The following is a 25,340-nucleotide window of genomic DNA, read 5'->3' as shown; positions in this document are numbered from 1 at the left end:
GAAATGTAAATTCCGGGAGGACCAGTAATAGTAACCTAGGCAGTAGCTCCTCGGTACTCTATTCTGTGCTACATACTTAATATATACATTAGCTCTACATCTAACAACAATTTTTCCAAGGGCATTTTTTTAACTTCATTTTACAGCAGAGAATACTAAGACATTTCAGAAAGGTTAAGTGACTTATCTAAGGCCACACAGTAAGTACCTGAACCTCAAGCCCAAGTGTGCAGACCTCAAGGCCCACACTCTTCCCACTGGTTTTCTACTTTGTGCATGCCTGCCACCCATTTATAATAGTAACAATAGCTAAGACTTATACTGAGGTTTCTTTTTACCAGGAAGTGTTCTAAGGCCCATTATATACACTAATTCATTCACTCCTCACAACAAGCCTAGGAGATGGACTCTATTATTATTCATTTAGAGCCTGCATTATCCTGAACTTCTAAATTAGGTCCAAAAGGAGATTCTGTAGAACAACGAAAGATCACTGCTCTGTGTCTTTTTATCCGGAGAAAGAAACCCTATAATACACATAGTAGCTCACATTCACCCAGCCTCAAGAGGGCCCAGCAAAGGAGCCAGAGAAAAGAGAAGATGGAGCTTGGACTAGGGCTCTCTGCTTGCCCCTGGGCAATCCTGTAGAAGAAGCTTTAGGTTGGAGACACAGGGAAGTGGACAGAGAGTCGAATTTGAGCTCAGCAGGGCTCGCTGGCAGCTTCCCCTGCATCTCCCTGTGCTTCATGAATTTGTTCATGGAAAGACCTTCCACCAGCCAAGTGACAACCCTTGTAAGGACAATAAAGATTAATAATATTTTCTTCTTCTTAGGCTCATTCGAAAGCTTGGCATAACTATAATACAAATTTCCGCCCACATCAGAAGGGTTCGTTATCGATCACGTTGGGATCCCACTGGATTGAACCAAACAGATCAGAAAACATGACAGATATACTCAAGTGCCAACAGTCCATGGTTTCTGTGCTCGGGTGGTTTGCCAACCCTATCCATGGGGATGGTGACTATCCAGAGATGATGAAAAAGGAGTTGCTCTCCATTCTGCCCTCTTTCTCTGAAGCAGAGAAGGATGAGGTGAGAGGCACAGCTGACTTCTTTGCCTTTTCCTTTGGACCCAACAATTTCAAGCCCCAGAATACCATGGATAAAATGGGACAAAATGTGTCACTCAATTTAAGAGAAGTGCTGAACTGGGTTAAACTGGAATACGGCAACCCCCGAATCTTAATTACTGAGAATGGCTGGTTCACAGACAGTCATGTGGAAACAGAAGATACCACAGCGATCTACATGATGAAGAATTTCCTCAACCAGGTTCTGCAAGGTTGGTTGCATATTGGCTCAGTTTAAAAAATTAAATCAATTAAATATGCTATAGCATATTCAAAGTCACCTTTGAATATATGGTTGCTGTTGTTGGTGTTGGATTTTTGTATTGTCCAATGTTGACAGAATTTTTTAATGTTACTCTCATGTCCTTTTTTAGTAAAAGTTTGAGAGAAAAGTAATTTCAGAGTGTAGATACATCCTTAATGGGCAATAAGATGCTGTCTCATTCTTTTAAAAGGAAGTAATGCTAAAAGAGCTATGTCCAAAGTTTTCTAGCAGTAGTACTTTAAGATGTTGAAAGCTTTTCTTGAAATTGCCTCCTTTCACCTTATTACATGACTAAATGATTAAAAAAAGAAAAGTCTAAAGACAAAGAAGGAGCTGTGAATGGCAAAGATGAATAATTTCTATTGCTCCTGTATATTTTTCTGACCCCTACTTATCCCCTCATTCCTTTTCCATTACTCAAGGGGTGATATCTACAGGTGACTGTTATATGGTGATGGAAGGAGAACTGACACAATGTGATATATAGATGATGTATTACAGAACTGTACACTTGAAACCTATGTAACTTTACTAATCATTGGCACCCCAATAAACTTTAATTTAAAATATAAATAAATAATGCAGCAGAAGACAAGCTCAAATTATGATGGTTCTGTCTACAGAGTTGGGCTCCATTTCATGCAAATATAAAGGAGTTGTTGGTGGATCCTTCTAAAACTCTGTAGCTCTCTTTAAAAGCCACAAGCCTGGAGGAAATTCCCAAGTTCTGCAGTACAGAGTGTTCAGGAAGGGTCCTCAGGGAAAGCAAGATCCTGCTGCCCAAGCTGCAGGAAGGAGTAGCATGAAACAGAGCCATGCCCAGCCACCGGGCAATGCATATGGGGACAGAGGGCAGGGGCTTCCAGAGCGGAGGGCCTGGGCCACATGCCATTCACTTGAGCAGAAAGGTGTCATCTCCCAGGTGTTACCATTCCACCTCTCCTCGGCATCCTATAACACCGAAGGAACTAGAAGCAGGGCCTGTTAAAATGTATATATCTCACAGGAATCTCTTGGCATGGATTTTCTATCTTTTAGGAAAAGAGTATCAGTGATAAAACCCCAAAAATGCAGAAGTGAGGCATTTCTATGAGAGAAATAAAAACTTTAGGAAAGAGAAATGGTTCATGATTGACTTGGGTATTTGTTGCTTTTAAAATTGCTGTTGATTTTCGTGTTTCATTTTTTTACCCAATTCCTAAAAGTTACTGAATCAGAGTTTTCAAGCAAGAAAGGTCCCGAGACATCATCTTTTCCAATCTTTTCTGTTTACAAATGAGGAAACTAAAGTTAAGAAACTTGCGCAATAGCACCCTCCCACCTCCTGCCCCTCAGCCCAGTGAGTTCTTGTTCTCTTACATCATTGTACTTCTTTCTCCTCCTTATATTTACACTCATTTGTGTTAATTCTCAGAGCTGGTGTTTGTGTCCCTGAAGGGTAGTTTCATAGAAGATAGTCTGTCCACAAACAGGAATCAACCCAAGCTTGAAATGAGAAACTCTTGGTCATGAGCAAACATTGGTCCCAAAGAGTTCTGGAAATTACCATGCCCTCTGACAAAGATTTGCACACTAAATCTCAGGAATATTTTTAGTTTGATCCTTTAACTGTGTCATTCACTTGTTGGGGGGCGACCATTCTGGATGAAAATAACTGCCACTTTTCAGATATAACCATGAAATTTCTATTTGATGTGATGGGCCTACAAATTAGGCAAAAGGTTGGTTTCACAATATACTGTCCCCTGGCATGTTGTTAGTGAAGTCATAAACATGAACTAGCATGTTTAGGCCTCCAAACATCTCTGCTTTTTTTCCCTCTATGCAGCAATACGGTTTGATGAAATACAAGTGTTTGGTTACACTGCCTGGTCTCTCCTGGATGGCTTTGAATGGCAGGATGCTTACACCATTCGCCGAGGATTATTTTATGTGGATTTTAATAGTAAACAAAAAGAAAGAAAGCCCAAGTCTTCAGCACATTACTATAAACAGATCATACAAGAAAATGGTTTTACTTTAAAAGAGTCCACACCAGATGTGCAGGGTCAGTTTCCCTGCAACTTCTCCTGGGGTGTCACTGAATCTGTCCTTAAGGTAAGTGGCGACTTATAAATTTACTATAAAGAGGGGCAAATAGTACACAATATTTTATTTCATATACTCAGTGACAGCTAAGAGATCTGTCAGACAATTTCAAATGCCGTGATTACTTGGAGATTATGAAGGGAAGTCGGGGAAAGAGGAAGGAAGAAGAAGAATTAACGCTTACTGAGAGCTTTTCATGTGCCAGAACTCATGATGGAGACCTTGGTGATGGAGACGAAGAGGCCGCCCTCAAGGAGCACACAGTCCAGAGGGAACTTACAGTCATTTTTGTGAGAGGCACTTGTTAGTAGTGTCAAAATTACAGGAAAAAAATTTTAGATTTTTGTTTTGCCAAAAGTAAATTATTAGTGGCCCTTTAAGTGATTCCTGTTGTTTGACAGATTTGGGTAATTTGCCTGATGAGGTCTCTGTATCCCCGGGGGGTGTCTCCGTACATGTCTCATTCCTCAACTTCTTCAGATATTTATTCAAATGTCGTGTTCTCAAAAATGCTTCCCTCCACTCCAAAAATACCATAACCCCATCACTCTCACTTCTCATCCCACTTTCCTGCTTTATTTTTCTATATAGCATTCATCACTATCTAACATACATGTACTTTACACATTCTTCTATTTCTCCAGGTTATACTTATTGATATAATTGATATACAGCATTGTATAAGTGTAAAGTATACAACGTGTTGGTTTGTTACACGTATATATCACACAAAAATTACCAACATAATATTAGCTACCACCTCCATACTGTCACAAAATTCCCATTTCTTCCTTGTGGACAGAACATTTAAGATCTACTCTTTTAGCAACTTTCGAGTATATAATACAGTATTATTAGCTATAGTTACCATGCTGTACATTAGAGTCCCAGAACTTGTTATTTTTTTTTAACTTTTATTTATGTAAGTGTGTTTTTCCAGGACCCATCAGCACCAAGTCAAGTAGTGGGGCCCACGTGGGGATCGAACCAGCAACCTTGTTGTTAAGAGCACTGTGCTCTAACCAACTGAGATAACCAGCCACCCCAGAACTTTTTAATTTTATAACTGGAAATTTACACCTTTTGACCAATATCTCCCCATTTTTCTAGACTTCCAGCCCTTGATAACCATTTCACACATTTTTCTTATTTATCACCTGTCTTCCCTGTTAGAATGCACACTTTCTCCACAAAAAAGTGGAGATGTTACAAGCTTTGCTGCCTGCTATATACCTTTCTAGAGTAGTGTCAGGCACATGGTAAGTATTCAGTGTGTAGTGAATGAATAAGGTAAACTTTAGAGCCAGGTGAGACCCTACGGACCCTCTATTCCAAATCCTTCGTTTTATAGATGAGCAAAGTGAGATGCATCAATAATTGAGACCTAAGTGACTTGCCCAGCGTAACAGGCAAAACTATAACAGGCAACTCTCAAGCCTCCAGATGCACAGTGCTCTTTCCAAAATAATAGCATAAGCCCGTATTATATGCCAACCACTTAACTGCTATATGCACGCACATTCTCTGCCTAGTCTTAAAACCCTCATTTTACAGGCAAGGAAACTGAAGTTTAGGGAGGTTCCATAATTTGTCCAGGTGACCCAAATCTGTCTGTCTCCTGATCACTATGCTAGAAGACCTCACAGTACGACACTATTGCCTGTATTTGAGAAGCATATGGAAAACAACAAGATGTACAAGGGATGGGACCAGACCAAAGGGCGCAAACCTTGACTGGGCAAAGTTCACAGGTTACAAATTTCAACCCCTGTCCATATTTAAACAAGACTTTAGTAAAGGCTCAGGGTGATGAAAGGGGAAAAAATACAGACAGTAATATAAACACAGTGACTCACCTTCAGTTAGTGTCCCCTATAGATAGAGCCACCTACTTACTCCATTCCTGTCTCCCCCTCCACATGGCATGAGCAGGCAGCCATCTTTTCCTTCCCACTTCAAGTGGGTTTATATTTTCCAAAATTCCAGACCCAGTGTCATGGACGGTGTCATGCGGGGTCTCCAGTCCCGCTCCCCACATAAGAAGGCAGGACATGGTGAGGCCAAAAAGGAACACCCACGGAGCCATAGATAGGGGAGACATACCACCATATTCTCGCTGGTCGCTGGGTTGGAGACACAGGAGGCAGGACCCACACGATCCGCAACCTGCCATCCGCTTCTCTGCCAACCAACCTCACGTGCTAACTGCAATCACTCTTGCTAGCCAAGCCACCATTTCTTGCTAGCCCCCATTTTCTGCTAGCGTAGCCTCGGCAGTTATATTAATGGCTAATGGCTCACCGGTTACAGCTGACGGCCAACTAGCCACAGCTGATGGCATCCAATCACAGTTGATGACCATTTACTACCTGAGCCAGCACCTTTCCACGTGAGGCTGAGAGCCTGGAAACTGCACTCCTGGCTCTGTCCCCACACCCAGCAAAAAGAGAGATCAGGAGAGACAAGTGTTCCTGCCTGTGCATGACCCAACTTGCAAGTTCCTGCTTCATTTGAAGACCTCCATCTGTTCCCCATCGACTGACGGTGTGAATGTCTGCCCCATTCTGAGGACCATACTCCGACGCCGAGTAGGAGCAAAAGCTGATCACTTGGGTCAGGGGAAAGAAATTCTATAATCAACCAGGTCTGGGTTTCATGTTCACACCTGCAGCCCAGCAAGGAGTCAGCTCCCCTTGAAGTTGGACTAAGACTGAGGATGAATGGTTTGCCAAGAAAAAATAGGATGCTTTATGAAAATCAGCTGGACGATGCATGTATAGGTGATGTGTAGGCAAAACCTAGATGTCCTCTATAAGAAGGCTGACAAAGTGAAAGTAACACTTTAAAAATACTACTATGCTTACCTATACATACCCCCATTTTGTTTTCCCCCAAGCTCTTACCATTCTTTTCTCCTCTGAATATTGTTTTGAAAATTTTCAAACTCATACAATAAACACCCATATTCCCCTCAGCAAAATTAACCAGTTGTTAACATGTTGCCTCACTTGCTTTATCTGTCTTTTTCTTTTATGAACCATTGAAAAGTTGTAAACCTCATTACACTTCATCCCAAAATATTTTAGCATGTGTCGCATAAGAACAAGGACATTCTCCTACCTCATTATAATATTATCAAACTCAGGAAATTTAGTATTGATTCAATATCTAACATACAATCCATATTCAAATTTCCTTAATGTTCCAAAAGTGTCATATATATATATATATATATATATACACACACACACACACACACATATATATATATTTAAATTTGATCACAAACAAGGATCACACGTTGGCTGTCATGTGTCTTTAGTCTCTCTAATTCAGAACAATCGGTCCCCCAAACTCAAGGTACTGTCATTTTTGAAGAGTCCGGGCCAGTTGCTTATAGAATGTCTCATGGATTTCTCTGATAGTTTCTTTATCAGATTCAGTAAACCATTTCTGGATATACCACTACATAGATGATGTGTATTTCCCAATACATCACACGAGAAGGCACATGATGTCAGTTTGTTTCATTACTAAAATGTCAGTTGAAATAGTAGCCACTAGATTTCTTGGTTAAGGTGGCATTTGCCAGATCTCCTAATTGAAAGGTACTTTTCCATTGGTAAATATGAAGTAATTTGATGGTGCTACTTTGAGACCATATAAATATCCTGTTCCCCCACATTTCACCCAATGGTCTTAACATTGATTATGAATCTTGCTTGAATTAGTGTTTTATAGATTGCAAAATGGTGAATTTCTAATTAGACTATTCCTTCTACATTTATTAGGTAGTTTTTTTTTTTTTTTTTAATTTAAGTATAGTTGGTATACAGTATTATATTAGTTATATTAGGTTCGGGTATACAATATAGTGATTCAACATTTTGTACCTTACAATGTGATCACCTCATTAAGGTGGTTTCTTCTAAATTCAGTGTGTTATAACTCACAGTTGTCATTGTTTCATTAGAACTTTCGATGTTCAAATTATCCCAAATTTAGCCAATGGGGCTCCTTCAAGCTGCTCCTGTCTTTTTAAAATTTCCTTTTCAGTTTTCAAGCACTTCTTTATTTTTCTGGCACAAGCTGTACCAGCATCACCTTATTCTTTCCCTGCCCCAGACCTGGAAAAAGCCATTTCTCCAGGTAGCCCAAAACCCTTATACGAAAGAATAGAATTTTAGAACCAAGCACTGGGAACTAGGGTTCAGATCAAGGGGCATCATTTTTAACTAGATCTCTTAGCAGATTAATCACACCCACTTGCTAAGACTAATGCTTTCTGAAGGTTTCTAAAGGTAAAACAGATTTTCGTTTGATCTTGCCTTACCTAATGGTCAGATTGCCCGTTGTAAACATCTTTTCAATACCATGATTCTCTGATGTTTCAAAACACTGAAACTGGCTTTCTAGGCTAGGAGGATTTTACTCAAATAATTATATACAAATTTAACTTCAAGATCACCTGATCAGTGTTCTGTCAGTTTAATGTTCTAGATAACTGGTTGACAGATGGCAAGTGAGCAGTGATATGGTTTTGTAATTAGACTATGAAAGATGACACATGAGAAAACAATTAGAGGGAAAATATTTACCAAAGATATCATTTTTTTCCAGATACACTTAAATTCAGCCATGGGAAGAAAAAGTACTTTAAAATAAGTTGTTTTTAAAACTCTTAGTTTCTCTTATTAATTTGAATTTAGAAATGTTTTTTTCTTAAGCCCTCTGCTGTTTTAATTTAGATTCAAGGGCCTAGCTATGATTGCAACCAAGGAAAACTAAACCCAAGTCATGTCTACCTTGTTTGTAGAGTGCTTTAGAGTTGACAGAGCACAGCACACCAGTGAGGCGGGAGAGATTGCTCCATCACTATATAAAGCTTCAAAGTCTGAGTTTCAAAAGGGCAGAAGTAGAACAGGAGTCCAGGGCTGTTTCCTTGGTGGATGGGGCAGGGAATGAGACACCATCAGATCGAAGAGTCAACGTGTGAGTTTCTGGAGAATATTTTACTGTCCTTTCCACTCATAATCCAGGTACCTTACATAAAAAGGGTGTTCAGTATTTTCCTGTTGGATGAATAAATGATGGGTACTCATAGGCACGGGGGTGGGGGAGAACATAATGCTGCACATGTGACCATATCACTCGGACTTTTCAAATAGGAGGCATTAGGGAGTTGCATTCAGCAAATGCAAGGGGTCATTTCCTACCTGATCCCACTGATTGCTTTTAGAAACTGTGGCTGAGTTCAACCAGCCTTCTCTAACCCAAAGTGCTGTTCTCAGTGAAATTCCTACCACTGGAATTTTAATTTTGCCTTCAATTTATGTCAGGGTTTGAAAAGTCCATCTTTCATGATTCCTTTCAATTGAGGGTACCAGGCCAATATCCTGATGCACTTGAACAGAATCACGGGAGACCCCATGGTATGACCTAGATTTTTAGGATGAATAAACTGGAAAACGGTTTCTCAGTGTTTTCTGTTAAATGGCTTATTTTTCAAGCCAGGCCCTAGTTTCTGGTCTCCCTGGGAAGTTTCAAGGGCTGTGAGGGAGGATAATCCATCAGGCCTTTTCTCTGACATCTCCAGATCAGCTGGGACACACAGGTAGGACATACGCATCATTTATTTTCTCTGTTGTCAGTGAGAGGCTCTTCTCCCTCTCTGATGATGTATACTATACTGTGTTTCCCTGAAAATGAGACCTAGCCGGACCATCAGCTCTAATGCGTCTGTTGGAGCAAAAATTAATATAAGACCTGGTCTTATTTTAATATAAGACCGGGTGCTTAACCTGAATGTGCTTGTTTTTCACAGCCAGAATTGGTGGCTTCCACCCCACAGTTCACCGATCCTCACCTGTATGTGTGGAATGTGACAGGCAACAGACTGTTGTACCAAGTGGAAGGAGTGAGGCTGAAAACACGGCCAAGTCAATGCACGGATTTTTTCAGTATCAAAAGACAACTTGATATGTTGGCAAGAATGAAAGTCACCCATTACCGGTTTGCTCTGGACTGGCCCTCAATCCTTCCCAATGGCAACCTGTCCACAGTTAACCGACAAGCTCTGAGGTACTACAGGTGTGTGGTCAGTGAGGGACTGAAGCTCAACATTTCCACAATGGTCACATTGTACTACCCGACCCACGCCCACCTAGGCCTCCCCACGCCGCTGCTGCAGAGCGGAGGATGGCTGAACCCATCGACGGCCAAGGCCTTCCAGGACTATGCCGGGCTGTGCTTCCAAGAGCTGGGAGACCTGGTGAAGCTCTGGATCACCATCAACGAGCCCAATCGGCTGAGTGACATCTACAAACGCACTAGTAATGACACCTATAGGGCCGCCCATAACCTGCTGATCGCCCACGCCCTAGCCTGGCACCTCTATGACCGGCAGTACCGGCCCGCGCAGCGCGGGGCCGTGTCGCTGTCTCTGCACGCGGACTGGGCGGAACCCGCCAACCCGTACGCTGACTCGCACTGGCAGGCGGCCGAGCGCTTCCTACAGTTCGAAATCGCCTGGTTTGCAGAACCCCTCAAGACCGGAGACTACCCGCTGGCCATGAGGGAGTACATCGCCCTCAAGAACAAGCAAGGCCTGTCGCGCTCCACGTTGCCTCAGTTCACCAAGGAGGAAAGGAGGCTGGTCAAGGGCGCTGCCGACTTCTATGCCCTGAACCACTTCACCACCAGGTACGTGATGTACGCGCGCCAGAACGGCAGCCGCTACAACGCGGACAGGGACGTCCAGTTTCTGCAGGACATCACCTGCCTGACCTCCCCCACCCGCCTGGCTGTGCTGCCCTGGGGGCAGCGAAAGGTGCTGAGCTGGATCCAAAGGAACTATGGCGACATGGATGTTTACATCACAGCCAATGGCATCGACGACCAATCTCTGGAAAATGATGAACTCCGAAAGTACTACTTAGAGAAATACATTCAGGAGGCCTTGAAAGGTGAGGTTCGGGGGCCATTTCAGATACAGTGAAGTATGACATTTCCAGCTAATGTGAATAAAAAAATGAGGGGAATGGAATAGGCTCATCAGTGACAGTGTCAGTTCATTAGGAAAATTTGGCAAGTATAGAAAAGTATTCAAAGAAAGAAAAGAAGGAAGGGAGGGAGGGAGGGAAGGAGGGAAAGAGAGAAAGAATTAAATAATCACCCAAAATCTGACTCCCCCAAACACCTAGACTTGTGCTTGCTAAACATGTTTAATGCAACTGAGCTCGTGCCATAGTAGTCTTGTATCCAACGTTTTCTCAATATCACATTTTAATGTATTCCATGTTCCTTGTTAACATTATTTTAATGATTACTTAATATCTCATCATATGGCCACGTCTCCATGTAGTTAACCATTCCTCTAATGTTTAATATTTAGATTTCTTTTTTTAACTACTAAAAAAAAATAGGTATCTTTGTACACAAGTATAAATCTTTGTCTTCATTTCTGATTATCTCCTTAGGATGGATTAACCAATATGGAATTATTAGTCAAACATTATAAACAGCAGTGTTTAAGAGTACTTATCTCATCTACTCTTCCCAGCATTTGGCTAGTATCATTCTTTAAATCTTAATTTTAAATGTTTCTGATTGATTTGTTGAAGCAGCAAAAAGTTCCCAGAAATTTATTCGTTTGACAAATACTCATTGAGCATCTAATATGGGCAAAAATTGTCCTGGGCACTATATCACCACTGAACAACATAATTCTTACTGTCCTTATGGAGCTTATATTTTTATGGATTAAGAGTCAACAAACAGATAAGATATAGTGTGTCAGAAGTGAAAAGGTCTATAGAAATAAAATAGAGCAGCGAAGAGGGTGCCCAGGGGTGGGAGAAAGCAAAGTGATTACAATTCTAAATAGAGTGGTTAGGGAAGTCCTCAAAGATCTGGGCGGTGAGGCAGCAAACCAACGCAGTTATTTGGAAACAGCGTTCCAGGTGAGGGAAGACCAAATGCAGAAACCCTGATGTGGAGTATGCCTGGCCTGTGTGAGGATAAGGAAGGATGTCAGAGTGTAGAGAAGAATGAGCAAGGGGGGAAGTAAAGAAAAGATGAGGCCACGGAGGTAAAGGAAGAGGCAGGTCAGGTAGGGGTTGGTAGGCCATTGTAAGAATTCTGGGTCTCACACTGAGTGACATAGAAAGGTTCTGGAAGGTTTTTAACAGAAGGGTGACATGATCTAACTTAACACTTTAAAAGAATCACTCTGGCTGCTCTTTTATGAATACACTATGTCAAACCAAACCTTTCATGGCTGTAAGCTCTTCTGAAAGGGTTTCTTGAGCCATATGCTGGCCAGAAAAAGGACAGATCCTGGGGCATGCAGCCTGATCCACCACCAACAGTGCTACATGCCTGTCCACCACCTTGGAGCTGACTGAGATTTTTATACAGTGGGTTTGAGGGAAGAAAGATGTAAATTGTTTTGAATTTACATTGGCTATAGATAAACAAGGGTGGGGAAGTGAAGTGGAGACAGTTCTGGGATAGGTGCATAGTCCCTAAGGAAGTATTTGATGCTTCTGGATTGGTTGTGGACAACAGTCCAGAAAGCTCATATATAAGCAATATGCGGTGGAGTCTGGTGATGGGTATCCCTTTTTAGATAAGAGCTGAACTAGCTACCTGGAAGTTGATTCAAAGTTTCAATATACATTTAGGAATGTGAGCAATCTTTGGTTGGTTTTGGCTTTGTTAGCTGACCAAACTCCTTGTCTCTTCTTTCCATTGTCCAGCTGTAATTTAATTTAGGATATCTCAAAATTTTTCTCTTGTCAACTGTAAAGGAGCAAAACAGAAACGGTGATTGTACTAGTCTACTCACTCGTAGGTAACAGATAACGGTGGGTTGGATCAGGTTATTAAAAGTGCAGATGGTAAGTTTGCAAGTCTTTGCTTGGGACACATATGCCTCAGTTAATGTCAGAGACCAGTGACGAGTGCGGGATTGAAGACAGCTCAGAATGAGTGGGGAGTGGGGTGGGCAGACACTGATTCTTACTATGACAAGCATGGATGCGCTCGGAACACGTCCGAGCTCCCGAGATAGGGCTGCTTGGGCCCGGACAGCCTCCATCCCCAGCGAAAGAGGTACCTGACTAGTCTTCCTGAGAGTCCCACCCGATGCTTCCTTCCTTGGGACGCTGAGCCCCAGGCCTTTGGGTGGCGCAAAGCCAGCCTTACCTGCGCATTGACAGGAGAGCCCAAGCTGGAGAAGTCAGCGAGTGAGTGGTTGTAGTGGTTGAGTGGTTGTAGGACTGTCCCTCAGCCAGGGAGACGCTGTGGCAGCAGGAGGATGACATCTCGTAGTGAGCGTTGAAGCAAACAGCACTCACTGACGGTGATGTTTTCAAAGCCAGGACGAGGGACTGGGTAGGAGCGCGGTCACTGCTTGCCCGCCGCGGCCCCCCGCTCCGTCTCGGCTTCTCGGCTGCCCGCTGCAGTTGTGGTTGGAGTACAAGCCGCAGCGTTTTTATAACAGCGTGTTATGACTAAGCCCAGCGACGTCACGGCGCAACCATTGTGGACGTTGGAGGGGTGGCGAACGACCTTTGCGGCCTCCTTGCCGCCTTTGCCGCGTGCTTACCACCTCCGCCACCCCCATAGCTCCATGCCCCGTCTTGTGGTGTTTCTTTTTCTTATGAGCGTTTAGCAATTTGGCTCTTAGGGGTGTCATAGATCGCGATTTTGGAGATAGTTCACCCCAGACTGCAATAGTACTGGAAATTGAAGCCTCTTCCTAAGATGGACATCCTGTGTAGGGGGGCGGTACTGATACGAACTGCTCGCCTGCGGCAGCCTTTTTCCTTAAACAAAAATTTGAAATACCCACCCTCGTAGTAAAGTAGGTTATCGTATTCTCTTATTTTGGATTCCCCCGCTTTCTGCTTCCAAACGCAGTTACAGTCCTGGTATTGCTTGAGCCCCGGGGCGTGGGGCTTGGGGTGAGGGTCTGCTTGTACAGTTGGCACGGAGGTAAGTCTAGAATTGGGAATGGGGTGGGGGTGCAGTCCTTTGCCAGCCAAGGCCTAAGTCCTCAGGACTGTTTCTCCTGTACCTGAGCCTCAGCACTGTTCCCTGGTTCCTACGCACTGGTTAAAAGGCGTCGCACCCCCCGCCCCAACCCCCGAACCCCGGGAAAAAGGGTCTGCATCGAACGTCGCAAATCTTCGCTCGCGTTCTCCGCCTTTCGGGCCTCCCCACCCCGGCCAGGGGCCCTGCTTCGCCACACGGGGCAGACCCTCAGCCCAAGCCCCAAGCCCCAGGCTCAAGCAATACTAGGACTGTAACTACGTTTGGAACCAGAAAAGTTGGGGACTCCAAAGAGAGTACAATAACGTACTTTATTTACGACGACGACGCTGGTATTTTAAATTTTCATTTTTAAGGAAAAAGGCACATTTTCCCCCCTAGGGCATATATGAGGATGCTAGTGTTACCGTCAAATTCCTTAGACACTAGCCAAAAAACATTGTGCAGAAACTCCAAAAAATAAAAAGTAGAGATGGCGAGAAGTGGCTAGATTCTGAATACAGTTTGAAGATAAAGTCAACAGGATTGGGTGTGGGGTGTGAGATAAAAGTGAAAAATGATTCCAAGGTTTTGGTTTAAATAAAAGAATGAAGTGGCCATTTACCAGGTTGGGGGAGACTGGTAGGCACAGGCTTTTGGAAGTTGTTTTGGTGTTGCACAGGTGGTTTGAGATGTCCATTAGAGATCCAATTAGATGTCAAGTAGGCTAATAGATACAAGAGTCTCAGGTTCAGAGGAGAGGTCTTTGGCTGAGATACAAATTTGGGACCCAAGAGCAAATGGATTTTTAAAAATAGGTCTCAATGAAATCGCTAAGGGAGCAACCATAGAGAAGGGGCAGAGCCCTAGGACACTTCAGACTTCAGAGGTCAGAGATGAGAAATCAGTAAGAGACTGAACAGGAGCTAGTCCTGTGAAAGGTAACTAGAGGATGTGTAATCAAGGGAGATGGGTGCTTTTAAGATACCAGAAGTTACAGCATGTTTAGTTAGTAGGTGGGTAGACGTGATTGTGAGAGATTGGAGAAGTGCCCTGAGTGCTTGTTTTTCAGTGAAGTAGGAAGGTCATCACTTCAAAGCAAGGATGACAAAGGAGGTGCTGTAAGTTTGAGGACATAGAAAAGGTGAAAACAGTAGGACAGAGTGAGTGATTTGGGGAAACCAAGTGTGGTTATTGGCAGCACCACGGGCACATCTGAGGTTTGGAAGCAGACCAAATAAGCAAGATTTTCCTGCTGTGACCCTATGATCAAAAGTGACAGTCCTTTGACCTTCATACCTCCAATTCTTAAATTTGCTCTCCCCCCGGATATTTTTATATTATATATACATCAAAGTTTTACTTCAAAATTTAAACTTAAATTATTACACATATTTTCACCTTAATATCAATTATGGAAGAATGTCAAAAAGCCCTTTGATGAAAATCACTTATGGACATGTTTACCTTGTTTCAATGAAAACATTTCTTTTTCAAAGATATTTTATAGTTGTGATTAATAATGTTCATTTCTGATATTTTTCAGCATACCTGTTTGATAAAGTCAAAATCAAAGGCTATTATGCATTCAAACTGACTGAAGAAAAATCTAAGCGCAAATTTGGATTCTTCACATCTGATTTCAAAGCAAAGTCCTCAATTCAGTTTTACAACCACCTCATCAACAACAGTGGCTTCCCCTCTGAGAACAGCAATCATATATGCAGCCAGATGCAAATAAACACAGATTGCACTGCCTGCTTACTTCTTTCGCAGAAGACACCACTGATATTCTTTGGTTGTTGCTTCTTCTCCACCGTGGTTCTACTTTTATCACTTATCATTTTTCATAAGCGAAAGAGAAGAACATTTCGAAAAACAAAGAACATACAACATATACCATTAGAGGAAACCCACAAGAAAGTTCCTAGCTAAACTGACCCTATTCTGTTAGCATGACAGAAAGTTTCAAAATTCACTCCAGTTCCATATACCAGTGACTCACAAAAGATATGCCTATATCGTAGAAGACAGTTTGAGGTAGCCAAGGTGATGACAATGTCTCTGTTGTGTGGTTCAAATGAATTTTCCCTTAGGTGTTTACTGTTGACAACAGTGAATTCTTGGATATGAAGATAAAAGCTTGTAGACAGTAAACTATAAGGATTATGATACACTGCTCATGACATTTGATGAGCTGTTTTCCATCATTCCTCTCTAGCTATCTTTTTTTTTTAAGGAGGGCGCAGCTCACAGTAGCCCATGTGGGGATAGAACCGGCAACCCTGGTGTTATCAGCACCATGCTCTAACCAACAGAGCTAACCGGCCACCCCCTAGCTATCTTTCATAAATACCTATAGCTACTTAGCATAAAAGAAATTTTTGAAAAAGTGCAACTTTTTGTTATACTCCATACCAGAGATTTAAAACTCTTAACACTGGATAGTGCTATATTCTGTCACTTCTAACAAGGTGCTTTCCCCTTTAAGACAGAGTGATTCTCAAATGGAAAGGAAAAAACACAGTAGGGTAAACAGTGCTTATCTATAACCAGTTACAGCACACACTTAGACACATCAATCCTTTAGTTTTACTCAGTAGAAAAAAAATTATCAAGCATTTATAAAGCATCTAATTTTGAGGTCTTTTATCAGATCTGATTTTTTAAAAATAAGGTTAACTTCCAAAACTCACTTCATGGAAAGGTAAGAGTACTAAGATTAAGGAGAGCTAGACACAAATGCCTGTGAAGATACTACATGCATAGATGGATCAACCTCTCAAGGCGTAGAATGCTGCCATATCTGGACCTAGCAACTGTGACTCTCGATGCAATTCCGAATGTTGATGGTCTGAATGAGTTAACTTTTTACATTGGACCTTTTGAAGCTGGGATAAAGTAAATCCTTAAATCTGTACTTGGCAGTTTGACTTTCTTGAACTCTGTACTCAAGATTTGTTCAGTGAACCATTGTCAGAAATCTTGAATGTAAACCCATTTATACCGATTGTTTCTTTAGGTTAATCAACACTTAAATAACCCATTGCACACAGTAGCTAGTCACTATCCACCCTCTGCGGGAATTTAGACTTTGTTAAAAGTCAAAGAAAAACGCTTTGGTTCAAAAAGCCTTGGTAGGAAACTACCCTAAATTAAGGCAGTTGTGATTTGTTTTCTGGGTCCACCTATTATGTCAGAAGCCCAATTTCATAGATATAAGATTCTAAGTGCTAATGAATAGCTGTTTCAATGATACTGTAGAGGTAACATAATTGTTCGAGTAATTGCAAAAGGAATGAGAAATAAAATTTGTTATTTGGCTGGCAAAATACTAAAATTTTGCGTGTTTTTCTGTTCTCCTTGCCCCCACTGTACTCACTCCTCCAACCATAGCAGTTTTTAGGTTAGCCTTTCCAAGGAATTTTTGGTATTTTCTCTTTGAGAACTCACTAAGTGGACCTGAGGCTATACAAAATTACAATAACTGGTCAACTGTTTTTAATACACTCGGTCTGACAATTAAGTTCGAGAACTTGTTGCAATGATGTTGCTAACCTTTTTAGATTATCAGAGGGATTATTCATTATGAATTTGTACCAACTGGACAGTTAACCAAGTTTACTATTTGGAAGTGCTGAAAAGGCTGCGTTGAAGTTAGATAACCTGAACTTTTCATCAATTCATGGCTCTTGCATCACGAAAATGCACCAGCTCACACGGCACTGTCTGTGAGGGAGTTTTTAGGCAGTAAAAAGTAACTGTATTAGAACACCTCCCCCCCCCACTCACCTTTCTGGCCCCCAATGGCTTCTTTCTTTACCCAAAGGGAATGTTGAAAGAGACATTTTGATGACATTCAGGACATCAAGGGTAATACAACAGTTCTGATGGCCATTCCACAAAAAAGTTCCAAAATTGCTTTGAAGAGTGAACTAGGCACTGGTGTGGGTGCATTAGCTTCCCAAGGGGAGTACTTTGAAGGGGACCGTAGTGATATTCAGCAATGAGGTATGTAGCACTTTTTCTGGGATGAGTTCACGAACTTAATTGTCAGGTCTGGTATTAACTATACACGGATGTATTTCAGTAAGAATCACTTGGCTGTTTTTCCCCCTTGGTACCCACATGGAATCACTTACCCAGACCTCCAGTGATTACTACAGAAGTATCAGTTAACCCATTACCAACTTAAGATCTATAACATCCAAGGTTTTGAACAAGAAGTGCATATTTAGCCTACAAATAACAAAGATTTGGAATTAAATTTAAGTTTTGCTTTTCTGGTCTTTTTCTGTTATTTGTATCTTATATTCATGGTTTACAAGTCCGTAAGCATCACTTTTTAATGTCTTTACATTTAGAGCTCAAGCTTAAAACTTATGTCCTCCTTTTTCTAACTTGCTGCTTTGCCATAACACTCCCAATTAAAATCCCAAACCCAGTGCTTACAGTCCTCCCTTTCTGCCACTTGGGAATTACTTTACTATTAGGTTGGTGCAAAAGTTAATTGTGGTTTAAAAGCAATTGCGAAAACCACAATTACTTTTGTACCAACCTAATGATTTTTAAGCCATCACCACTGAAGAATTCTTAGGTAAACAATCTGGCTTATGATCAATTATACTCACTATTCAGATTTATCCTAAACTCATTTAAAAATCATAAAGGGTCCATTAGAAACTGTTGACAGCTTTTGACAGGACAAGACCTTTAGAACAAAGTTTTTCTGAGACTTGTTGGAAAGAACCTTAAAGTCTAACTTATGTTACACTTTGTGTATTCAATATAACTCTTTCACAAGTCTTTGATACACGTACTGTTTCCCCAAAAATAAGACCTAGCTGGACCATCACCTCGAATGCGTCTTCTGGAGCAAAAATTAATATAAGACCTGGTCTTGTCTTATATTAATTTTTGCTCCAGAAGACGCATTTGAGCGGCTGGTCCGGCCAGGTCTTATTTTTGGGGTTAACACGGTGTGTGTATATATATATATATATATGTGTATGTGTGTGTGTACATATACACACACACACACACGTAACTATCTTAAAAGTGTTTAAGTTTCTGGAAAATTAGGTCAGTACATTGTGACTGGTTAATTCTCAATGTAATTTATCCCAAATAAACTGGTAACACTTTTGTCAATTTTAAGAACTGTGGAATATGAATGGGTTTGGTGTTGCAACTGGGTGCTTCCCCAACACTGCCTCCCCCATGCTCCCATGATGTGGGTCAACTGGATTATTTCTAAGTGTTTTCTCATTATAAAATGTGGACTCCTACACCTCAATGTTAGGAGCATAACACACAAAAGCTTATCCATAGTAGACAAAGAAGACATGGAAGTCTTCTCTGGGGAAACCAGACTTTCATTTACCAAATCTAAGTTATTAAATGAAATCACTCCTTAGCTACGTACAACCAACCTCTCCAAGTTACCCCCTATAAAGGCCTCACCCAGCATACCAACCCACCTTCACTCTTGGAAAAATCACATCTACTCTCACAGCTGCTACTAGCACGTACCGTGTTTCCCTGAAAATAAGACCAGGACTTACTAATTTTTGCTTCAAAAGACGCATGAGGGCTTATGTTCAGGGAATGTCATCCTGTAAAAAAATCACGCTAGGGCTTATTTTCCAGTTAGGTCTTATTTTCGGGGAAACATGGTATATTGCTATGGGTCTTTATATTGAAATTAATACTGACACTTTCAATATTAACACCTCTTTACCTGTGATAGTCCCTTGAAAATTTCTTCCTCACATTCAGCTTTGAAATCCTACTTAAACCTTCCAAAACATCTTTCCAGTCCCATTGTTATTGCTGTGGGTCTTTATAACTTGCACCTCCCTCACAATCTGGGTACCATTTCACTTGGCAAATAGCTGTGTGTCAAGCACTGTTCCAGGTACTTAGAATATCCCGCTGTAGAAAAGACTGAACCCTCATGAAGGTTCCATTAAAGCAGCAAAAAAAATAAGGAAAGAGCACTATTAGTAGCGTGGTCAAAGTGGGCTTCACTGAAAACATTTGACTACAAACGTGACGTGGCTGCTCCAAGGGGCAAGACAACTTGAAGGCTTAGAGGCAGTGATACTGATGAACAGGAAGGTCTGTTCAGTCAGTGTATCAGAAAGGTTAAGAGGGAGTTGAGTTTGAAAAATACATTCTGGCTGCTGCTGAAAACATGGGGGAAGGAGGAGCAAACGCTACCAATGAAAAGTTTATTACACTGGGCGGCCAGTTTGCTCAGTGGTTTAGAGAGCAGTGCTCATTAATACCAAGGTCGCCGGTTCAAATCCCATATGGGCCAGTGAGCTGTGTGTGCCCTCCACAACTAGATTGAAAACGACTTGACATGGAGCTAATGGGTCCTGGAAAAACAGTCCCCCAATTTAAAAAAAAAAGTTCTAATCCAGGTGAAATGTACAGGGCTTTTTGATTCATTTCCACATTATGAAAAATTTCAACACTATGTTAAGTAGCGACAGTATAGTGAATCCCCATTCAGTATCAATAAATTTATAAGTAACTTGTTTCGCCTAGTACAACCCAATCCAATCCCTACCCCCACCCCACACCAGAAGTATTTCAAAGCAAATCCTAGATTTATCATTTCATCCATTTAAAAAAATTGTAACCATTATAATCATCAAACCAAACATATAAAGTATAACACATGGAATTAAGAGATTATGAAAGGATTGTCAGTTTTTAAAAATATCAAGGACTAGGATACGCGAGTAAATGGCTGAGGGAGGGTAGAGGGTAACACTGAAGGCCTTGGCCCACAGATACCAGGTTCATCAGGAACACACCTGCATCTTCTAACGCTTGCTAAGGCGGTTAGCACCTTTTTCTTCCCACTGCTTCTTCACAAGTTAGTGGTACAAAGACAACTGACTCAGGCACTTTTCTCACAAATATTCAAATTCATGCCTCTGCATGAACATCTTCAGAACATCCTCCCAAATTCTGCATCTGATAACTAACAGCCATAGTGTTGCTTACCACTGATACCATATTCTTCTTGCCTGAAATACCCTTGATATGCCTTCAAAAAACCAGATTCAAGTCATTTCTCCCAGGAAGTCTTACTAGAATAAATTGTTCTTCTGTTCCTTCTGTTATTGTTTTTAGCACGTTGGAATTTACTTAACTGTTTACCTGCCCAATACCTGGAAATTATAATCAGTTTAAGAAAAAAGTCGCAAGTCAATACATGTCTTTTATTGCTCCTTCAAAATATCACAAAGTTCAGATTCGCTTGGTGCCTTGACATCTTGGTGCTTCTGTAGCTGGACAACTGTAAAAGAAATAAAAATGCCTGTAAATCTCCATCCTTACCCTTGCCCAGAAAAGGCCAACTTTAATCTAAAACATACTTTAAGATTATCACTTACTGGTTCATATTAAAAACATGCATCAATTCCATCTTATTCTGCCAAATTTACTGTTTCAGATGCAATTCATTTTCTGCCATTACAACTCTAATCTAAGTCTGTTAGTAAATTGAGACACCCAACTAAAGCAGTAACAAAACTTAAGACCTACCTTACACTTTATTCATCAGCCTGCTGAACTGTTCCTTTTTCAGAAACATAGATACCATCCAAAAATTTTCTGATGTCCTTGTTTTTAACTGTTGTGGCTTGTTGAATCAAAGCAGCTTTAAGAGTGACAAAGATAAGGCAATTACTTTATCAGCCAAACCTACCTTAAAAAGAAACTTATTTTAACGTAAATATAAAAAGTATCTTACACTTAGAAAACCTGAATCTTTGGGATAGTTTTTGATTTAATTTCCACATACAAAAAAGCTCCCGAAATGAATAGCATGTATTCAACTACAAGAGTTACACAAAATTTTGTAGGACTTAACACACGAACCTGAATTTGATACAAGTTCAATATCATTTCCTTCAAGAATTAACTCATCTTTCTGGGCTTGAGATACTGAACAAGCAACACCTAAAAAGAGAGAGGGCATTTGCATAGTGTCAACATGAAATCAGAGGAAACACTTAATTTTAAAATATTTAAATGGCAATTTATGCCCTTTAAAATTCCACAGATTGAATGAAACGTCTCGAGTTTTGGTTTTACAGGATCTAATTTATCTGGTCTGAAATCTTGTATTTCTCCTTAAATGAATGTGTTACAGACTCACTAATACAATTAAGGAGTTTGAGAAGATGATAGTATTCAGCCAGTGTGCTTTAACTAAACAAAGCTTCCATCAAGTTTATTTCTACTGTTCCTGTAGAGCCATTAAACTGGTACTAGAAATCCCTTCCCCCTTCACTCCCCCCCTCAATGGAATAAAAAAGCATGGAGCATTCAACTTTAAAATTTTCTAATGCTTCAGTGTTAACTATGTAGCAAGCAAGAACTGTTTCATGTGCATTTCAATTTTAACTCATTTAATCGTAAGATGTTCCTAATTTACCGATGAGTAAAATGAGCTACATAGAGGTGATTCGCCCAAGGTTACTAATGGGACCTGAGAACTGAACCTAGTCAGTCTATGCTATTAACCACCATTTAAATGGTCCTTTTAAAAAACACAGCTACCATGCTCTGCAAACTACTCCAACGTAATAAAAAAAGCCTTCAGAAACCGCAATTGGTATGTAAAGCCTTTTGTGTAATTAACACAAAGTTATTATAAGCATAATGAAAACAGACAATTCTGAAATTAATCTCGTTTTATTTATAGACAACCCAAAACACAATGTCTCACAGGTATAAAGGAAGAATTTCTGAATCCTATCTGAAGGTAAGCACATACCTGACCTCATCCGAACCCTACGGATGTATTTTTCACCCAAGAAATTTCGGATTTCCACAAGAGAACCATTCTCCTGAATAACGACGTTGATGGGGAAGTGAGCATACACAGACCTCATCTTGTAACGGAAGCCCTATGTTAAAGTAAACAATTATCGATGTTGAGAAATTTAAAAGACAAGAAATCCAGTTTTTAAATTTTATAGGGTGCTTACATCATACTTATTTAAAAACGAAATAGTCCTCACATAGCACTCACTGTCACTATTTTATAACAACTGTCACCTGAACCAAGCGTAACAAAAATTTTATATACAAACATTTGTTTTCCTCCTCGCTTAAGATTTATTTTAATTCTTAATTAACCGGAGGGGCGCCTGGTAGCTCAGTTGGTTAGAGCTCGGTACTCTTAACAACGAGGCTGCTGGTTCAATCCCCACATGGGCCAGTGAGCTGTGCCCTCCACAACTAGACTGAAACAACTACTTGACTTGGTGCTGATGGGTCCTGGAAAACACACTTGAAATAAATAAAAGTTAAAATAAAAAAGGTACTTTACTACCTCCTATAAGCCTACAGTGCTAGCTTTTTTTTTTTTTTTTAAATGGGGAACATTGGGGAACAGTGTTTCTCCAGGGCCCATCAGCTCCAAGTTGTTGTTCTTCAATCTAGTTGTGGAGGGCGCAGCTCAGCTCCAAGTCCAGTCGCCGTTTCAATCTCAGTTGCAGGGGGCGCAGCCCACCATCCCATGCGGGGATTGAGCTGACAACCTTGTTGAGAGCTCCCACTCTAAACAATTGAGCGGCAGCTCCAATCGTGGCTTCTTTTAATAACACCAAAGCCCTTCATCTTGGGCATTAGACTAACAGGCATAAGACTAACATTTACTGAGTTACTAAGGTAGGCCAGCCAGATGGCAAGAATTAAGGATATCAAGGAAGGCAAGGATACCCTGCCTTCAAAGAACTTGGCTTGGGAGCAAGGAGAAACACAGGATAGGGTTATAATGGAGTTAATTAAGTACAGGGTGCCATTATCAGGGGTACTCTAGATAGGCTGAGTTTTAATGAACAGTATTTCAGCAAAGGCAGAAGCATAAATTTTATCTTAAAGGCTGGGGGGAGGAAGGTTTAAAAAGAGAATAGTGACATCAACCATGCTTTTAGGGAAATGGACAGGGAGCTCAGAAATTAGATCCATCTTTTTCTATCTCTATAGGCCTTGGTGGTGAGGTATACCAACCTCAAAGCCTACCTTACGTGCTACATTTCCTATTAAAAAAAAGTGCATCCTGAAGACATGAATCTAATTTTGTGTGAAAAACACCATCAACATTCTAAGACCATCTGGTCTTTACTCCCATTTATCACTTAATCCTAAAGATAAGGATGCCAAAATTACGTTTTCCACGTTCTAGAATTCAAGCATCTCAGTAATTACATGTCTTCTCTTCTCTGCAGTAGACATTTCTATTGCATAAAGTACAGCCAAGAAAGCTCCCCTTCCTAAACAAAGTAGTCTGACGGGTCGGCTTACCAGTGTGACACCCTTGATCATGTTCTGTACATGACTACAGATAGTGCGAACAGTAGCCAGTTCCTTTCTATTTCCCCACCATTTGTCAACCCGAAGCTGTAAAAGAACAAAAACTTTAGCTGATTCTTTCCTGGAATAAGCAGGCTTGGAAGAAAACAAAGTAACTCTAAATTCTAGTATGTCATTATTAAAGTACATGGTTTTCAACTGGAAAAATGCAACCACATATAAAGCCTTCAATAATTAACTTTCTCTTAACAGGGACACAATTTCACAAAGGAGTGACAAACCACAAACACTCATTTGTGTACAAGTTGCATCAAACTTCCTTTCTAGAAAGCTATAATATTCGGTTTAAAAGTCTACTGCCTCGTTCCTAAGATTCTTACAAAACAATCACGAGGAAAATAAACCTAACCTGTAATAGTGTTAAGACCTGCCACTAATGATGACTACAAAAATTTAACTTTATAATCCACTCTACTCAGAATTCAGTTTTCCAACTTTGCTAAAACGCTAACACCAAAGCTGGCAACAATTTGGACACCAAACTTAAGCTAAAACATTATAAACCTCTTTAATTTTTAAAAAACCAATTTTGGTGTTATTAAATCACAACTTTCCAAACATGCAATTGAGGTGTCAAAAAAAACAAACAAAAACTCACCCTCTTCTTCTTCTTTCCAAGGAGACTGAGTTCTACATTGATGTGATTGAAGTCCCTCCGCAGGGTGCCTCTGGGGCCCTTCACAATAACTGTGCGTCCCTTCAGAGTGATGTCCACTAAGAGAGAATGCATTTGTAAGGCCTCTGAATAAGGTCTAGAACATGCAGTAAAGACGCAAAAAAAAAAAAAAGGCAAATATGAAGTCACGTACCATTTTCTGGAATGTCCACAGTCTGATTGCTGAGAATGGTCTTCATCCTGAAATACAAACATTTGGGATAAGAAAGCGAGCGGAGGCTTGTTTTCCACCCAACTACCCTGCCCAGAGCTTCTCTCCTACCGGAGACCGGCAGGCAAAAATCCCGGGGAAGGTAAAGGAAGGCCAACACGGAGAGCGGCCGCCGGTGCGTTCTGCCCTGCAAGGAGCAACTGCTATGTGGGTGTCACGAGGCCCGCCAGCCGGCGAACTCTCGTTCAGCGCAACCCTGGGAGCCCTATCAGGGAGGCGCCATCCCGGCAAGGCTGAGGGGCGGGGGTAGGCCTAAAGGCCCAGTACAGGGGTCGAATCCTAGCGCCACCAGATGCATATGGCGCTCGCCGCGCAGGGGGACAACCAGGATAAAAGCTCCGAGAGCCACAGGCTCGGCGCTAGCTTTTCCGCGACGATGGCTTCAGATTCCCAGGGCCCACCGACTATTCATACATCCTCACCTCGCAGTAGATTCAGCAAAGAGAGAACGTCTTTCGTCATCACGTTCTTGTAGCCGTAAGCGCCCTGCGTATGGCGTCTTCAGCGCGCGACGACACTAGGCGAAAG

General features: G+C 41.2%; 3 protein-coding genes across 4 annotated transcripts in view; 1 reads left to right on the top strand and 2 right to left on the bottom strand.

The window, feature by feature from the left end:
• Positions 1–12,875, bottom strand: part of LOC117022022 (mitochondria-eating protein-like) — a 160,640-nt gene extending 147,765 nt beyond the window's left edge. The window contains exon 1 of the transcript XR_004422985.1: positions 12,694–12,875. The gene's annotated coding sequence lies outside the window, so the exon portion shown is untranslated. The remainder of the gene's footprint in view (positions 1–12,693) is intronic.
• Positions 1–17,144, top strand: part of KLB (klotho beta) — a 33,286-nt gene extending 16,142 nt beyond the window's left edge. The window contains exons 2-5 of the mRNA XM_033105600.1: positions 835–1,345; positions 3,227–3,495; positions 9,311–10,451; positions 15,068–17,144. Of these exons, the coding sequence (XP_032961491.1) occupies positions 835–1,345; positions 3,227–3,495; positions 9,311–10,451; positions 15,068–15,456 (2,310 nt within the window). The 3' untranslated portion in view covers positions 15,457–17,144. The remainder of the gene's footprint in view (positions 1–834; positions 1,346–3,226; positions 3,496–9,310; positions 10,452–15,067) is intronic.
• Positions 17,145–20,738: 3,594 nt separating this feature from the next.
• Positions 20,739–25,328, bottom strand: RPL9 (ribosomal protein L9). 2 transcript variants are annotated; one of them, XM_033106217.1, is made up of 8 exons: positions 25,235–25,328; positions 24,735–24,781; positions 24,524–24,639; positions 23,857–23,952; positions 22,322–22,454; positions 21,421–21,501; positions 21,085–21,199; positions 20,739–20,836 (listed from the first exon to the last, which is right to left on the bottom strand). In XM_033106217.1, the coding sequence occupies exons 2-7, from the start codon at positions 24,778–24,780 to the stop codon at positions 21,093–21,095; spliced, it is 579 nt and encodes a 192-aa protein (XP_032962108.1). In that variant the 5' UTR covers position 24,781; positions 25,235–25,328; the 3' UTR covers positions 20,739–20,836; positions 21,085–21,092. The 2 variants fall into 2 exon arrangements, with proteins under 2 accessions (XP_032962108.1, XP_032962109.1); XM_033106218.1 differs by lacking the exon at positions 25,235–25,328 and adding an exon at positions 24,864–25,171.
• Between the last annotated feature and the right edge of the window lie 12 nt (positions 25,329–25,340).

The sequence above is a fragment of the Rhinolophus ferrumequinum genome, chromosome 5, assembly GCF_004115265.2.
Source record: "Rhinolophus ferrumequinum isolate MPI-CBG mRhiFer1 chromosome 5, mRhiFer1_v1.p, whole genome shotgun sequence".
Classification (NCBI taxonomy): domain Eukaryota; kingdom Metazoa; phylum Chordata; class Mammalia; order Chiroptera; family Rhinolophidae; genus Rhinolophus; species Rhinolophus ferrumequinum.
The sequence above is the reverse complement of the archived record's forward strand: the minus strand, read 5'-3'. Positions and strand labels throughout refer to the sequence as shown.

What these genes read in the sequence shown, in the direction of transcription:
- RPL9 (XM_033106217.1), bottom strand. Translation starts at nt 24,780, where the DNA reads ATGAAGACCATTCTCAGCAATCAGACTGTGGACATTCCAGAAAATG. An exon ending in TTGGAAAGAAGAAGAAGAGG is followed by an intron (nt 23,953 to 24,523) that starts GTGAGTTTTTGT and finishes GTTCTTTTACAG; the next exon opens with CTTCGGGTTGACAAATGGTG. An exon ending in TGATCAAGGGTGTCACACTG is followed by an intron (nt 22,455 to 23,856) that starts GTAAGCCGACCC and finishes ACTTTAACATAG; the next exon opens with GGCTTCCGTTACAAGATGAG.